At 36.5% G+C, this 18,667-nt stretch overlaps 1 protein-coding gene across 1 annotated transcript in view; it reads left to right on the top strand.

The window, feature by feature from the left end:
* The window catches only part of WDR47 (WD repeat domain 47), a 56,946-nt gene that overhangs the window by 32,401 nt on the left and 5,878 nt on the right, over positions 1-18,667 (top strand). The window contains exons 7-13 of the mRNA XM_082834047.1: positions 4,109-4,287; positions 8,379-8,639; positions 11,444-11,519; positions 13,311-13,468; positions 16,574-16,743; positions 17,518-17,688; positions 18,371-18,502. Of these exons, the coding sequence (XP_082690173.1) occupies positions 4,109-4,287; positions 8,379-8,639; positions 11,444-11,519; positions 13,311-13,468; positions 16,574-16,743; positions 17,518-17,688; positions 18,371-18,502 (1,147 nt within the window). The remainder of the gene's footprint in view (positions 1-4,108; positions 4,288-8,378; positions 8,640-11,443; positions 11,520-13,310; positions 13,469-16,573; positions 16,744-17,517; positions 17,689-18,370; positions 18,503-18,667) is intronic.

The following is an 18,667-nucleotide window of genomic DNA, read 5'->3' on the forward strand; positions in this document are numbered from 1 at the left end:
TACTGGTGAATTCTACAAACATTTAGGAAGCGTTAACAATCCTCAAAATTTTCCAAAAAATATGAGGAGGAAACACTTCCTAACTCATTCTGTGAGGCCAGCATTACCCTGATAGCAAAACCAAGTGAAAATATTACAAGAAAAGAAAACTACAGACCAATACCTCTTATAAACATAGAAGCAAAAATCAACAAAATACTGGTAAACCAAATCCATCAGCATATTAAAAGGATTATGCATTCTGACCAAGTGGATTGATTGCAGGATGCAAGGTGGTTCAACATAAAAAACAATCAGTTTAATATACATCACATTAATAGAATGAAGGAAAAAAAGAAACAACATGCAATCATCTCAATTGATGCAGAAAAGACATTTGAGAAAATCAAACACTTTGCTGATAAAAGCTCTCAGAGAACTAAGAATAGAATGGAACTTTCTCAGCATGCTGAAGATCATTTATGTAAAACCCAACCTAACAGCATACTCAATAGTTAATGAGTAGAAGCTTTCTCCCTAAGGTCAGGAACAAAGATAAGGATGCCTGCTTTCACCGCTGCTATTCAACATTTATTAGAAGTTCTAGCCAGAGCAGTTAGACCAGAAAAAGAAATAAATTGGAAAGGAAGAAGTAAAGCTATCTCTATTCACAGATGACATGAATATTATATGTATAATCATGAATAATTCACAAGACAGCTACTAGAGCTTATAAACAGGTTCAACAGAGTTGCAGGGTACAAGATCAACACATAAAAATCAGTTGTGTTTCTATGCACTAACAATGAACAATCAGAAAAGGAAATTAAGAAAGCGATTTCAGTGCTTCCCTGGTGGCACAGTGGTTGAGAGTCTGCCTGCCAATGCAGGGGACACAGGTTTGTGCCCCGGTCCGGGAAGATCCCACATGCCGCGGAGCGGCTGGGCCCGTGAGCCGTGGCCACTGAGCCTGCGTGTCTGGAGCTGTGCTCCGCAATGGGAGAGGCCACAACAGTGAGAGGCCCGTGTACCGCAAAAAAAAAAAAAAAAAAAAAGAAAGCGATTTCATTTGCAACAGCATATAAAAGGATAAAATATCTGGGAATAAATTAAGGAGTTGAAAGACTTGTATGCTAAAATCTACAAAACATTACTGAAAGAAGTTAAAGAAGATCTAAATAATTGAAGACATTCTGTGTTAATGGATCGGAAGATTTAATACTGTTAAGATGTCAGTACTACCCCAGTATTATTTACAGATTCCATGCAATTCCTATAAAAATTCCGCCACCTCTTTTGCAGTAATGGAAAAGCCAATACTCAAATTCATATGGAATTGCAAGGGACCTTGAATAGCCAAAACAATTTTGAAAAAAGAAGAACAAAGTTGTAGGAGTCACACTTCATAATTTCAAAACTTACTGCAAAGCTACAGTAATCCAAACTGTGTGGTACTTGTATAAGGATAGGCATATAGACCAATAGAATAAATTGAGAGACCAGAAATAATTCTGTATATCTGTGACCAACTGATTATTGGCAAGGGTGCCAAGTCCATTCAGTGGGGGAAAAAATAGTCTTTTCAACAGATGATGCTAGATCAACTGGATTTCCACATGCAAAAGAATGAAGTTGGACCTCTACCTCACAACACATATAAAAATTAACTAAAAATAGATCAACAACTTAAGTATAGGATCTAAAAGTATAAAACTCTTAGAAGAAAACAAAGGGATAAATCTTCACAACCTTAGATTTTGTAATGTGTTCTTACGTATGATACCAAAGCTTAAGCAACAAATGTAAAAATTGATAAATTGGACTTTATCAAAATTAAAAACTTTTGGATTTCCCTGGTGGTCCAGTGGGTAAGACTCCATGCTCCCAGTGCAGGGGGCCCGGGTTTGATCCCTGGTCGGGGAACTAGGTCCCACACATATGCCACAACTAAGAAGTCTGCATGCTGTAACTAAGAGCCCACATGCTGCAATTAAAAGATCCCACATGCCACAACTAAGACCCAGGGCAGCCAAAATAAATAAATAAATATTTTTGAAAAAAACCTTTTATGCGTCAAAGGACATTATCAAGAAAGTGAAAGGACAGCCTACAGAATGGGAAAAATATTTGCAAATCATTTATCTGGCAAGAGTTTAATATCTAGAATATGTAAAGAACTACTACAACTCAACAACAAAAAAACCCAGTCTAAAAAAGGACTTGAATAGACAGTTCTGCAAATTGGCTAAATGTCTATAAATGGCCAGTGAGTACATGAAGAAGATGCTTAACATCACTTGTCATTAGGGAAATGTAAATCAAAACCACAATGAAATATAACTTCACAACTACTAAAATGGCTAAAATCAAAGCAATGGAAAATAACACGTGTTGATGAAGAAATAGAGAAATTTGAGCCCTCACACATTGCTGGTTGGTATGTAAAATGGTGCTGTTACTGTAGTTTCATGGTACCTCAAAAACCTAAATATAAAATTAGTGTATGACCCAGTCATTTCACTTCTAGGTATATACCCAAAGGCATTGAAAGCAAGGACTCAAACAGACACCTGTACATCCATGTTCATAGCAGCATTATTTATAGTGGCCAAAAGGTAGAAATAACCCATGTCCATCCACAGGTTAATGGATAAACAAAAGTGATATATTGATACAATGGGATATTATTCAGCCATAAAAAGGAATGATATGCTACAACTTGGATGAACCTCTAAAACATCGTGTTAAGTGAAATAAGCCAGACACAAAAGGACAAATATTGTATGATTCCATTTATATGAAATATCTAGGATAGGCAAATTTTTTTTTTTTTTTTTTTTTTGCTGTACACGGGCTTCTCACTGTTGTGGCCTGTCCCGCTGCGGAGCACAGGCTCCGGACGCGCAGGCTCCGGACGCCCAGGCTCAGCGGCCATGGCTCACGGGCCCAGCCGCTCCGCGGCATGTGGGATCCTCCCGGACCGGGGCACGAACCCGTGTCCCCTGCATCAGCAGGTGGACTCTCAACCACTGCGCCACCAGGGAAGCCCGGATAGGCAAATTTATAGAGACAGAAAGTAGAAGTTAGCAGGGGTTAGGGGGAGAGGGAAGTGAGGAGTTATTGCTTAATGATTATGGAATTTCTGTTTGGGGTGATGAAAATTTTTGGAAATAGATAATAGTGATGGTTGTACAATACTATGAATCTAATGCCACTGAATTGTACACTGAAAAATGGTTAAAATTACAATATTTGTATCTTACAACAAAAATTTTTTTAAAGAACATACAGATAATTTTGTCTCAGAGTTATTGCTATAAGTTATGAAGTAAAGGGGGACTGTTACTATTTTCTGGAAAAGGGAGACAGTTTTAGCTTTGGTTAGCGGTACAAGACTCTTAGATAAGCTTATTATCAGTGTTGGCCAAGTTTAGAGATGACTGATTTGTTCCAGTTCACGTGACCTGTGTAGTGTGACCAGACTCTGGCTTGGCAGGAATCTTTCTTTGCCAGTATTTGAATTCACTATGATATCTAAGTCCTTTAAGTTGGCTTCTAGAAGAGTGAGGAAGGAATGTTGAGACTGCTAAGTTTAACACCCATTTATTGTACTTTCTTGTGAAAGGCTGTTTGAATTAAAGTATTGTTTTTGAGGGAAATTTTATAAGCTTCCCTCCAGATTAACCTATTAAGCCACGTACATGCTTAAATCAAGTGTGTTGGATAAGATTAATATTGTGCTTATTAAATATTAATGTAGTCCCTCAGTATTTTTTTTCTAGTAATATAGATAGATTTGTGTTTGTCTGTATCTACATTTGTATTCTCTATGTTTCCCTTGTGACAACTGTAACTTGTATTTTTATTTGGTGTTAGGGATCCAGGATGACCATTCATTTTGGTCAGTTCCTTGCTGTGGAATTCAGCAAATTAACTGATCTGATCTACTTGACTGTTAAGACTCATGGATACTATGTTATTTTTCAAAGAGCCAATATATTAAGTACTTTCTGATTGTTATTTATAGCTATCTGTATGTTTTATTCAGCACTTACAGAAGTTACTGTTGAGTGGTGACATATTCAATTGTAGTCTGCTCAAATATATTATTTTTTCTAATATTTTTAAGCTTCGAGATTCAACAGAACAATTTCAAGAATATTATAGGCAACGATTACGCTATCAACAGCATTTAGAACAGAAGGAGCAACAGCGACAGATATACCAACAGATGCTGCTTGAAGGAGGTGTGAATCAGGAGGATGGTCCTGATCAGCAGCAGAATCTTACTGAACAATTCCTCAATAGGTCAGTCTTTTTAGTCACTTTTTTAAATATAAGGAATTATTTAAAAGCTATTAAGAGCATGCAGCAACTGCTACTTGCCGTGTATAGTTTGAAATTTTAAGGCTTTTTAAGTGTTTCAAGTAGTGTGGAGTTACGTAATCTCTTCCAGTCACAGCATTCTGAGGGCTCATCTGGTTTTGTCCTTCTTCCCTTTAAATGGCCTTTCACATGTAAGCAAAGGGAGCAGTGAGAGTGGTGGTTTCAGCACACAGCCTGGAAGTAGACTACTTCTGGATCCAGCCCTGTCCCAGGGTAGCTGAGGACCTAGAGGGAGTTACTATCTTCTATTTGCTTCTTTCCTCATCTATTTCACAGGGTTGCCATGAAGATTAAACGCGTTAATCCACGTAAAGTGCTTAAAAAAGTACCTGGCATAGAGTAAGCACTATATTAAGTGTTACCTGTTATTTTTATTGTTATTTTGAGAGCTTAAACTCTCAGATTCTATTGAATTCAGTATATTAAAATGATTCTTTCTTATAATTTCTGCCAAGACAGTATGAACTTATGTTATTTTTAACTATAGGAGGTAAATATATGGTAACTTTTTTTTTTTAGAAATCAGTAAACCAGAATATGTTTGTTTATTTATTTATTTATAAAAATTAATTAATTAATTTTTGGCCACGTTGGGTCTTCATTGCAGCGAGCCGGGGTTACTCTTCATTGCGGTGCGCAGGCTTCTCATTGTGGTGGATTCTCTTGTTGCGGAGCATGGGCTCTAGAAGCGTGGGCTTCAGTAGTTGTGGCACATGGGCTCAGTAGTTGTGGCTAGCGGTCTCTAGAGCACAGGCTCAGTAGTTGTGGTGCACGGGCTTAGTTGCTCTGCAGCATGTGGGATCTTCCTGGACCAGGGCTTGAACCCGTGTCCCCTGCATTGGCAGGCAGATTCCTAACCACTGCACCACCAGGGAAGCCTGAATATGTATATTTAAATGAGCAAGGGTTGTTGGAAGATTGAATTAGCATACATAAAAAATTACTTAGAATAATTTCTAGCATATAGGAGGTATGCCATAAATGTTGGCTATCATCATGATTATAATATGGCAGTGCAGTGGGGACTGTCTTTACTTGGTTCAGTAATATTGGAAGTAATCTGCTTGACACTCTGCGTGTTATGCAAGTCAGTGAGCCTGAAACTGATCCTGTCTTCAAACCTTCACACAAGGAACTTGTATAGTGGTAATCTATAGAGTCTAGGTAGGCTTCTGAACATTCAGTTTGAGGGTCGTTTAATTATCACCTCTGATCAAGTCAGTGGCTTATGAGAATTATCCTAATTTGATGAATTGCTACTTCTAGTTCTTGGATGTCATCTTCATATCAGTAAGTCATGGTTGCAGTTTGACTTCCTGACTGTTTTATTTTTCAGTGAAAGCAGATACCTAGCATTAAGTCAGAACATGAAGTGGCAAGGTTCTGTGATACTGGTAGTAGTAAGATGTCCTTTCTCAGAAAAAAAGTTAAACTATTCAAGATGGTTTATTCTTCCTTTAAAGACAATAATAAATAGAATTCAAATTATTTCTTATAATTTAGGTTCAGTTTAGAGCATATTTATTATTTAACAACTGTTCTCAATTTCTTTAGAGATTAGAATTTTAAATTGTACTAAAGGTAAGTATGTTATAAAAATCCATAGGATAACCAGGTCTATTATAAATAAATATGAATAGGTGTTTATCCTAAGTTTTCGTAAATTAGTTTCATATAAATTCTCTGTTGCTGTCTTTTTTTTTTTTTTTTTTGGGCTGCATTGGGTTTTCGTTGCTGTGCCCGGGCTTTCTCTAGTTGTGGCGAGCGGGGGCTACTCTTCATTATGGTGCACGGGCTTCTCATTGCGGTGGCTTCTCTTGTTGTGGAGCATGGGCTCTAGGCACGTGAGCTTCAGTAGTTGTGGCATGAGGACTCAGTAGTTGAGGCTTGCGGGCTCTAGAGCGCAAGTTCAGTAGTTGTGGTGCATGGGCTTAGTTGCTCCGCGGCATGTGGGATCTTCCTGGACTGGGGCTTGAACCTGTGTCCCCTGCATTGGCAGGCAGATTCTTAACCATGGTGCCACCAGGGAAGCCCTCTGTTGTTGTCTTAACCATTTCTTACCTATTCTGTTTTCTAACTCTTTAAAATAATAGTTCAGGGCTTCCCTGGTGGCGCAGTGGTTGAGAGTCCACCTGCCGATGCAGGGGACACGGGTTCGTGCCCCGGTCCGGGAAGATCCCACATGCTGCGGAGCAGCTAGGCCCGTGAGCCATGGCCGCTGAGCCTGCGCGTCCAGAGCCTGTGCTCCGCAACGGGAGAGGCCGCAACAGTGAGAGGCCCGCGTACCACAAAAAAACACACAAAAAAGATAGTTCAATCCTTTTTTTCTGGACCTTATATAACTGAGCCTGTACCAGGACATTAAAGTACCTGACTAATACCAAGGACAAATTGAATAGAGATGGAATCTAGAAATTAAAATATACTTTTTTCCCCTTAATGTTTTAGTCTTCCAAATCATTCTAGCAGCAGAGCAGTTTCCAGAATTAAATTTTGTTTCTTCCTTCCCAGAGGCATAGAAAGAGGCAGAGAAATGAGTCATGTTCTGTAATAGAACTTACTGAAAAAAATCAACTAAAGCATGATAGGATTATTATTAACAGTACTGTATCACTACTTTATACCTCTTGATATTTTGTTTCTGTTACTAATAATTGGCACTTATTATAGGCATATTCTGCCCCTTCCCCATCCTCCCCACTTTGAGAAAATCAATATGATATTTGCATTTTAGATTCTTTATACTTAGCATTTCCCACATTTATTTGACTCAGGATCTTTTTTTTTTTTTTTTGCTGTACACGGGCCTCTCACTGTTGTGGCCTCTCCCGTTGCGGAGCACAGGCTCCGGACGCGCAGGCTCAGCGGCCATGGCTCACGGGCCCAGCTGCTCTGCGGCATGTGGGATCCTCCCGGACGGGGCACGAACCCGCATCCCCTGCATCGGCAGGCGAACTCTCAACCACTGCGCCACCAGGGAAGCCCAGGATCTTTTTTTATGGGGAGCATTTCACAGGATTAGTGTTTCATAGACGATTAGAAGTACTGTCTAGTTAAACATTTTAACTGATAAATATTTAGTAATGGCTGCCAATTCCTTTAATAATATTAAACTGCTCTTTTAAAGTCTTTTTTAAGCCCTAAACATACACATGCACGCATGCACAAGCACACACACGAACACTAATGTTTAATGTAGGTAAATTAGAAAATACAGTGAGCCACAATACCCCTTGGTAGTTACATCCCTTATGTAGTCCTCTCTCATACTAAATCTAGGCGGGAGAAAGTGATTCTCCAGTTCTGGTCTAAATCTTAAGAGAGCCTGGCAGCTTCCTCTGTGCCCTTTGGAGCCCTGAGTCCAGCATAAGGAGTCAGGCTACCCTGACGTAGGGAGACTTGCGGTGAGGGAAAGACCCCAAGGCCACCTTGTTTTGCTCCCTGTTTTATCTCACTAGTGCCTAGATCAGAGCCTGGCAAATAGTTTTTGTAGAATGAATAAATGAATGAATGAGTGAATGTGTGGATAATAGGGATGCCACTTGACTTTGTCCCATCATGGCCTGCTCTAGTCATCCATTTCTTAGTTGATATGACATTACTAGACAGATGAAATGAAAATGGCTTGTTTTGTTTTGTTGGTGAGAAATTTGATAGTGGTGATATTTTTATTATTTTGGGAAATTAATTTTCATGTTGAAAATTGAACCAAAGTTGTACTGGAGAAGAAACAGATTTTTTTTCTGTTTTTTTATGGTAAAAGGTGCTTAAAAAAAATCAGTGATACCCATTATGCCTGTTTCCTTTACAGTGATATTCTATAGGAAAATTTGGATCTTCTTTCAGTTTCTTGGTTATGTCTTAAACTGATGATGGTAATTTTTAGTACTAAACTTGTCATATATTATATGTTATATGTGCATGTATTTACCCTCTCAAATTTTCAGTCTTCTATATGTTAGGAATATGACTAAGTTTTTATTTTAATATAATTATGTTGTTTTATTTTATAGGTCCATTCAAAAGCTAGGTGAATTAAATATTGGAATGGATAGCCTTGGTAATGAGGTACCAGCGCTCAACCAGCAATGTAATGGGAACAAAGGCAATGGATCTAATAATTCTTCCATCACTAGTTTTTCTACACCATCCCAAGACTCTAGTCAGAGATTAACACATGATGCTTCAGATATTCACACAAGCACTCCTAGTAATCCTGGATCAATAAATCACACACCTTTTCTTGAGGAATCACCTTCTTGTGGAAACCAAATGTAAGTGCTTTACTTTGTTAGACCTGGAAATGTTAACTTCATACTAATAAATAGACTTGGAAAGTTGAACTTCTCTTTGGAGCCTTACAAATGAAAGTTTTTACAGTTCATTACCTACAAAATTTTTTTTTCTGATCTGCCTTCATTTATCTATATTCTCTTCTACTAACTTCTGAGTCTCTTAATAGTCTTTATTCTCCTATTTTTCTTTTTGCTTTCTTACCACCACCAAGGCAATTCTATTTTTTTATAAGCCATCTTACTCAGAGATCATACAGTTTTAGGCTTTATCTTCTCCCCAGTTTTTTCCCTTGCCATTGGTACCTTTCAGCAAATAATCTTTTAATTCACAGACATCCAGGGCACAAGAAGATGTTTTCTGACATGGTGGAATGATTGCAGCAAGACAGTCTTGGCAGCTCTGGTAGTTACAGCAATTGAGACTTCTTGCATATTTATATTTTCAGTAGTCAGAGAAAAATTTTCATCTTGTTATCAGTAGACAAGTGTTAGTTTATGCAATGGGAATAGTTGAGCATTTTCTTCCTCTATTATAATATTGAACACCTTTGGGAATAGTTCGTTTTAAAATGCATAACTTGCTTTTGGCATTTGGATGTTTACAGGAATTAGCTTTATTCATTTAGTATCAAAAACTCTAGTTTTATACTTAAGAATATAAGTTTATTTAATATTTGCTTCTTTATTACAGTTCCTATAACACTTGTTTTGTATACCCAGCAAACTAGAACTCAGATTTTAAAATTGGTTTTTATTTTTATCAAAGTAATATACATGCATGGTTTAAAAGGACAAATAGCACTTCAAGGCTTAAAACAAAACAGAATCCCCTCTCTTACCCATCTTTGTCCATGACTTCTGTTTCCAGTAGGCTGCCATTTTCAACCTAGTTAGCTGTTTCTTTTGCTATGTATCTCCACATTTCTGAATAATCTGCTTCTATTGCTGTTTTTATTATCCCTTGATTCCCTGCCAATTAGATTTAGCTACCATACCTTACCCACAACACATTAATTTTGTCTACACCTTCTTCTAATATACATCAATTTTTGTTTAAATCGGTATTCAGTGTTAACATTACTATGGCCATGTAAATGTTATTTACAACTGAGTCATATAATATGAATATATTTCCTTTCACAAAACTTTTTTGTTTTTCATGGGGGGGAGTAATTGCCTCAGTTTTGGTGTGCATGTGTATGTGTATACATGCTTAGTCTTCTTGGTACTAAACTATCTGCAGATGCTGTGACAGAACTGTAAAATCATAAAACTCCTCATTACAGTAAAAAATATTAGGTACTTTCTCTTTCCATTTTTTTTCCCCCTGGGAGATACCCCTCCAAGGTCACTCCTGGTTCACTTTATATTCATTGCTTCTAAGTCATTTTATTCAGGCCTAGATAGCCCTGGGACTTTCCTTCACCATTCTCCTGGGAGTTTCCTTTGCCTGTTCCCTGTATTGGATCCCCTATTTTAGGATCTCATGTAGTTTTCTGAAAAGGAGTACATCAGAGTACAAATTTCTGAGATCTTGCATGTCTAAGTATTTCATATTTGACTTGTTAGTATAGCTGAGTATAGAATTCTAGAATGGAAATCATTTCTCAGAGTTTCAGAGTCATTGCTACATGCTCACATACATATTGAAAAGTCTGATGCCATTGTGATATGATCCTTTGTATGAGGACTACTGCTTTTTCCACTCTGGGATTTTTTAGGACTTTGTCTTCCCTGATGTTCTAAAACTTCATGATGATACACATCAGAGTAGGTCTATTTTACTTCATTTTGCTGGATACTTCGTGGGCTCTTTTAAGCTGGAAACTTAAGTGCTAGAATATTGAAAACATTTATGTAGCAATTTTCTTACCTCCATTTTATATTGATTAATTTTTTCTGGTATCATTTTTATTTTCTAAGCTCTTATTCTCTAATTTTCCTTATATTTTTTAATAGATATTTTTCTTGTTTCTTGGATTCATTATTTCCCCTTATATTTCTTAGGATTTTAATTATATTTTTGTAGTTTTTGTTTCCTTAATTGTCTTCCTTCTTCCAAATTCCTTTCTTGTTTATTTTACTCTTCGTTTTTTTTGTTTTGTTTTGTTTTGTTTTTGGCTGCATTTCAGGGTTTGCAGGATCGTAGTTCCCTGACCAGGGGTGGAACCCGTGCCCCCGCGGTGGAAGCATGGAGTCCTAACCACTGCACTACCAGGGAAGACCCTAGTCTCTGGTTTTTATTTAGGAGGCTTTCTTCAAGCATTTGACTATTGGGAGTGAGGCATTTTTTAAAAAAGCTGATTGGAAGGAAGGGCCACATGTATGGATGCATGTGTTTACCTGTTGGCCTCACCAAAAAGTGATTAAATGGAAACATTGTTTTATTGTGGGACCCTGAACTGTCAAGTTTCTGTTAGTCTTTTCTCATGGTCCAGATAATTTTTCTAAAGAGCAATCCAGGTTCCTGCCTGGGTTAGGATTTAAGCATAGCAACCAGGATTCTGGAACTAAGCAGGGAAAAGGTAGTTGACATCTGACTATAAAATTTGTGGACTTTGACTTAATCTCTTTTCTAGAATGGCTTCTCATTCCTTCCTTACAACTAACTATGCTTTGTGTTATGGAGTCCAGAGCCTCTTAATAAATGGCTCCAGAGAGTAACTATGACTGGAGTCAGTGGGTGTCATTTGCCAAAAAAATAAATATTAGAGATTGAAAGGACAAGTTAGTTTCTGTTTTGATATTCAGAGTAAACTGTACTTGAATTTCTATTCACACAGCTCATCAGAACATTCGGTCATTAAGCCACCTCTTGGAGATTCTTCAGGGAATCTGTCAAGATCAAGAGGGGAAGAGGTAATACTTAGGGGAAGGAAGGTTCATTATTTTTATATTTACTTGCAAATTTTGTCAAGGAATTCTCAACTTAAAGAAAGAACAATCTTTAGAAATAGTCATTATTGTTAATGCTGGTAGTTACCTCAGGGTAATTGAGCTTTCACTGAGTGAAGTGAAGGGGTTGCCTGAGAAATCACATTTTGAGAGTATTCATATTAATTGTCCAGTGGTGATCTTGGCGCATGAGTTAGGGCTGTGTCACTACTCTCTGAACCCTGTGGTTAATTAGTTAAGGTATTATTATATCTTTACTCCTTTGGGCTTCTCATCAATGCATTTGTTTTTTGCTTTGGAACCCGATATCCTTCTCTAACCAGTATACACCTTCACTCTATCTTATTTTCTCTAGTTCAAATTTTAACCCCATAAACAATAATTATTTCAGATGCTTATGGGGCCAAACAGGTAACATAAATGAATAAAGTTGACTATTTTTGTGATAAATACATAGGAATATTTGTCCCTTGCACAAAGAAATATGCTGGCCTAGTGTTTCTAGTTCTTTTGATTTTCAAGAAAAGCTAGAAAGTTAGATTTTTATGTGAAACCTATTTTTTCAATGGCAACAAATTAAAAAAAAATTTAAATACACTGGAGAAGAGCAGGTAAAGTTAATTTTGGCTCTGCCACTTCTGCTGTAAAGCAACCCTTAGTAATTATTATTAATGTGCTATTGGCCATTTAATCAATTAGTCATTCCCCTCCATTTTATCTACCCATGCTATTCATTTGGTAAATAGTCACCTTTCTTGTATATGGATTAATGGAAAATGTAGTATTTCTAGTCAAATAAATTGATATGAATAATACAAGAATTCAATTCAGTTACGTAAGACAGATTGTAATATATTAGGTTTAACTCCTATTCCCCCATGAGGATGTATTGCTGAATACATAAAAGTTTGGGTAGGGAGATGTATAGTCTCTTCATTGATATAATAATCACTATGGATTCTAGAGCTCTCAGCATACAACCAGAGCTGAAGTGATTTGCCTTTGGAACGTATGAATGTCAAGTACCTACACAAAGAGAATTTGGTTGGGTCTGTGCACCACACCCAGCCTGGAGGGCTCTGTTCCAGGTCCAGGGTCCAGTCCTGGTCAGGGTAGCAGGGTGGTTTCAAATGATACCAATAATAGCAGTCACCAAAGCTTTTATACAGAGCTGTTTCAACTTGCCTTCCTCAGAAGAGGGCTGTGGACAGACAGGTTGACAGTTTAAAATAGAAATGAGGCTGAAATTAAATTTTCTGATTAAAATCATTTTTACAGTTTTAAAAGGGTATTTTACAATTTGAGTTTGAAATATTAAAGTATTCATTGCTGGAGATAATGGCAAACTTTTTTTTTAACCCTAAAATGATTAAATAATAGTGTTTTATATTTCCTACTTTTAGAAACATGAACAGTTTTCTGTTTTTGTAAGAACTATACATGTGGGCTATTTTTTTCCTTGATAGTTAAAGAGAACTTAATATGGGAATGCATATTCTTATATTTTGTCATAGTAAACGAAGAAAAACTTGAATGTCTGTGATCTATGTGAGCTTAGTTTAGCAATGAGCAGCAAAAATAGAAAAATTGGGCTTAATTTGGATTTGCCATTCAAAAGAATGTATGATTGTAGATTATGAACATTAAAGTGATGAAGTGAATAATACAGTTCAGATTAATTTAAAATGAGATAAAGACAAATTCTTTCAAATTCATTTTTTTATAGAATGACTTTCATATTCATTCTTTCCATAGGATGACAAAACAAAAAAGCAGTTTGTTTGTATTAATACCCTAGAAGACACACAAGCTGTTAGAGCAGTGGCTTTTCATCCAGGTGGTGGTCTATATGCTGTTGGTTCAAATTCAAAAACTCTGAGAGTATGTGCCTATCCAGAAGTAATTGATCCAAGGTAAGGATAGATGATTTATTGTGCCATTCTTACTTTAGTTTTTAATTTAGCTAAGAATTGCCATTCAGTAGTGTTTAATTTTTATTTCTTTTCCTTTTATTAAGCTTTTACATTTTTGTTTTCAATACTTAGGAAATATACATAAGAATCATCAATTAACTTTATAAGTTGTTTTTCATAAAATGTTTTTGATTAGGCCATTGTTCACTCAATAGTTTAGTTGTCTTTATTTACATGGTTTTTGTTAAGTTTTTAAAAAATCTGCAAGATCCTTCTAGCTTAATTACATAAAGACAAAGTATTGCTGGTTATAGACTTGGAGAAAATTTAAAATGTCTTGTACTAATAACTTCAAAGAAGTATTAGGTTGAACTATATGAAATTGCTGATATTTGACCATTTTGACCTAGAAAGATTCAATTTTCATTCGGTCAACCTAATTTTGATTTTAGTCTCTTGTTTTAACAGATTATGGGATTTGAAAATAAGAGATATATCTTTAAAGGCATATGTCGCAAAAAACCAGGCACATGACCTTATGTATTAGGTGTACAACTAATTCTTTAAAGTTACTGAGAAAGCATATACCTTAGATATAATCTCACAGAAAACCGAATTTGAACTCTTTTTGTCAATTTATTTGTCAAGGCTTTTACTATCAAAATAAATAGGCATTATAAAGATCAAGAACTATTTGGTAGATTTTGTAGTTAGAGAAATGGCCACAAATGGAATAGTTTTCATACCAGTAGACAAAAACACTCAAATAAAACAAGCTACACATCTTTAAAAATTTAAAAATAAAAAGCAGTACATGTCATAATATGTTTTGGAAACTTTTTACAACCCTTAGGCTTTTTTATTATAACCCCAGTTTGGAGAACAGAGGGGCGAGATTATTTATTTATTTGCATTTCTTGGTATATCTCTTATCTGAAACTAGAAATTTAGGCTTTTGGACTGCAGTAGCATTTAAAGGTTGGGAAGGGGAATAGGGATCATGTTAGATGATAGTAATATAATTTATTGATGCTCATTGTGTTAGTTAAGTAGGATTATATGAGAGAGAATAGGCAGAATTCCAGATCAGGGCGTGGAAAAGAAAAACAATTATGTAGGCAGAGCCAAAGACTTTGTGTATTTAAGGTTAATCTGATCTTAAATTGACTTTCCTCTTTTGTATTTCTCATGCTGGCACAGATGTTTCATAGACTCCCTTGAAGAAACTGATTTTTATGAAAATAAATTCATTTATTTAACAAATATATTTTGAGCTCCTTCTATGTGCTAGGCTTTGGGGATAGTTGTGAGTAAAACAAACATGTTCATTGACCTATGGAACTTCTGTCTTAGTGGCAAAGATGGATATTATGGAGATAGGCACACTAATAAATGTAATTATACATTGTGGTAGGTGCTATGAAGAGAAAGTACAAGGTGCTGTAGCATAGTAAAATGGGAGATGAGGGAACTGGGAAGTCAGAGTAGGACCTCTTTGAAGAAGATGTGTTAAAGCTGAGATCTGAGGATGAGTAGAACCTAGCCATGTGAAGAGAAGGGATAAGATAGTAATTAGAGGGAACATGAAGTGAGAAAGAGCTTGGCTTTTTAAGGAACCAAAACAAGTTCAGATCGGCTGGTGTATTGTGAGCTGTAGTGTGATGAGGCTACGGAGATAGATGTGAACTAAATCATGCAGTTTTGTATCCATTTTGGATTTTATGGTGAGTGCAGTGGGAAGCTGCTGCAAGTTTTCAGCAGAACAGTATTGTGATGTAAACTCTGGGTCAGATGGCAATAAGATTAGATGCTAGGAGAAAGGTAGGAGGCTGTTGTCAATGGCCGGTGTGATGGCAGTGGAAAATGGATGGAGGTAAAATACATTTAAAGAAAGAATTGGTTGGCCCTGGCAATGAACTGGATGTGCAGCTGAAAAGAGAATCTTGATCTGATTTATTTTCTCTATCACTATTAAGCACCTTGTAAGTAAGTGTTGAAGATTTATCAATATTATTGTTTTTTAAAAATTTCTTAATTATGAAAATTTTAAGCATACACAGAAGTAGAGATTAGTACACTGAAATGCATTTGTCAAGATTTTTGTCACATTTCTTCATCCTTTTTGTTTACTAAAGTATTTTAAGGTATTTTAATCCTAGATATGTCATTTCACCCTTTAGGATAAATCTCCAAAAACATGTACATTTTCTTACATAGACTTGATGTTATCATTATACCTATAGTGTCTTAATATAGTCTATGTTTTAAAGTACAGATAAGATGATACTACTCCACTAAACCAATGTTAGACTCCCATTAAAGGCCAAGCTATAGAGGAGCATGGCATTTGGGACCTTCCCCAGCTGTGCTTGCTGCTCCTCACCCATCATGTCTGTCCCACTCAGTCTCTGGAATGCCCCAGGCTTCTCCCCGCCAGTCCCACAAACTTTTTCCCATGCTGCATACTGGGCTGGTCTCCCCACTATATTTTATCTTCACTGAAGCAGTTTTCCTGCCTTCATCTTTTTCTGTAATAATTCTCCCTGTCCTTTAAGGCCTAGTACCTTGTATTGGACTATAATATTTATACTTGCTTTACTGTATGTGGGTAGTCATGAAACATCTACCCCTGCCAGATACTAAACTCAGGACAGATCTCTTGCCACTTTTATTTTTTCTCTGTCCTTTTCTTTATCCTTTGCCTTCCCCTAGCCCCAGGCAATTGCTCATATTATATGTTTAATAAATGTTTATTGAACTTTTTGAATTAGAAGCATCATCAGCTCTTTTTAAAATTCTTTTGGGAATTTAAAAATATATGAAAATATGTGAAATGAATACTTAAAAAATATCCTCTTCCCTATGTGGTCTGAAATAAGACTTAAGATTAGTATAATAATGGTTAATAATTTTACTTTTGGATTATAAATATGCTTTAAATTTATTTTGTCTAAGAGTTTGAAAATTGTTGTTAACATATTGTCTGATACTTTTTTTGCTCCCTCCCTCACGAACAACCATAACGCAGAACTTCACATTCACTTCACATTCATTAACCTTAGTAAGCAAGAAATTGAAATATCTTTTTGCGATTTTTCTTTCTAGTGCACATGACATCCCTAAGCAGCCAGTGGTGCGTTTTAAAAGGAATAAGCATCACAAAGGATCCATTTACTGTGTGGCCTGGAGTCCTTGTGGACAGTTATTAGCGACAGGATCAAATGACAAATACGTCAAAGTGCTGCCCTTCAATGCAGAGACTTGTAATGCAACAGGTAGGGGCCGAGTATGCAAGCAGTAGCTTGCCAGTGTGTTCTTTATGTTTCCCCATGTGTGTCTCTGATATAGCTCTGTACTGTTTTTAGTAAAATCTAAGAATATACCATTAAGAATTCTTTTACATTCTAATTGCTTGTGTTCATGAGGCATTATTCTTTTCTTTTTTGCGGTACGCGGGCCTCTCACCAATGTGGCCTCTCCCGTTGTGGAGCACAGGCTCCGGACGCACTGGCTCAGTGGCCATGGCTCACGGGCCCAGCCGCTCCGTGGCATGTGGGATCCTCCCGCACCGGGGCATGAACCCGTGTCCCCTGCATTGGTAGGCGGACTCTCAACCACTGCGCCACCAGGGAAGCCCGGCATTATTCTTTTTTAATCAGTTCTTACAAGGTGGCCAGGTGGTATCTAATCCTCAGAAAATTATTGTCATCAGAAAAATAACTTTTATATAACTTCCAGAATTGTATTAGTGAATATTTTCCAGAGAGTATCTGTTTTTTCTTTATTTTCTTTGGGATAAAAGCCAAGAAGGTAACTCTGCATAAAGCTCTGTTTTAGTGATGATGATAACCTAGTCGGTATTTTGATTTCTTGACTTTTTTTACTCAGTAAAGTGAAATTGATTATTATATCAATTCCAAAATGAAAATATAAACCATACCATTCTACCGTTCTACTACTCTTGGTCAGTTTGGAGGCATTTTAGCAATCTCAAATTATCACAGTAAGTTGAGCAGCGTCTTTTTTTAAAATTCTTATTGCTGTTTCAGGACCGGATCTGGAATTTAGTATGCATGATGGGACAATTAGAGACTTGGCATTTATGGAAGGCCCAGAAAGTGGTGGAGCTATTTTGATAAGTGCTGGAGCAGGGGATTGTAACATTTATACAACCGATTGTCAAAGAGGACAGGGCCTCCATGCTCTGAGTGGGCATACCGGTATGTGATATCAGTCTCAGATGCTACTCTTCTTTTTGTTCATCCCATGCTTTTTCCCCCTACGCATTTTCATTAATGGGGGTATATTGCATCAAAAGGGATTTCTTTAGGACAGGAAATTTTTATTTCAAAAATCTAAATTGTGAACTTTGGATAACAACACAGTAATGATAGCTAACATTTTCCTTTACTTATACACATAATTCTTTAATTTAATCCTCACAACAACCTTATAAGGCCAGAAGTTCTATCTCCATCTTACACATGGAAAAGGCAAAACTTGAAAAGGCAAAATGACCTGCTCATTATCTTACTGCCAAACATGGCAGAACAGGTCTGTCCCTTCCAAAGCTGGTGATCTAATCCCACAATCCTGTGCTTCCTCTTTGGAAAATTTGCCCTAATTTCAAATGATAATATTTTTTTCAGTACTAATTATGATGTCCTGAAATATTTGACTCACCAAAAAAGGTTAAGTTTATACAGCATGGTTTTGATGTGCCTTTTACTGAATTTAATTTTTTGAAAATTGCCAGTATATTTGATATATATGGAAAATCCCTGCCACACAGTATATTTGATTAACTAGATTAGATGTGCTCAACAGTAAGGAGTACTTAGCTTTGAATGTGTTTTAGAAAAATACTGTTCCATGGTAATAACTGATTATATGATCTTTTAGGGCATATTTTAGCGCTTTACACTTGGAGTGGCTGGATGATTGCATCTGGTTCCCAAGATAAGACTGTTAGGTTCTGGGATCTCCGTGTACCAAGCTGTGTTCGCGTTGTTGGCACAACATTCCATGGAACTGGTAGGTTTTTTTGGAATTTAAATAAATTTATATGAGAAAGAAACTTTATAGATTGCACTCACTTCTTCTCCCCTGCAAAACATGTTAAAAAAAAATAGGAACCATAGAAACTAACTACTTGGCATTTTATTGATTACCTTAAATTCTTACAAAATGCTTTCCTCT

This window comes from Leucopleurus acutus, assembly GCF_964270905.1.
Source record: "Leucopleurus acutus genome assembly, chromosome: 2".
Classification (NCBI taxonomy): Eukaryota; Metazoa; Chordata; class Mammalia; order Artiodactyla; family Delphinidae; genus Leucopleurus; species Leucopleurus acutus.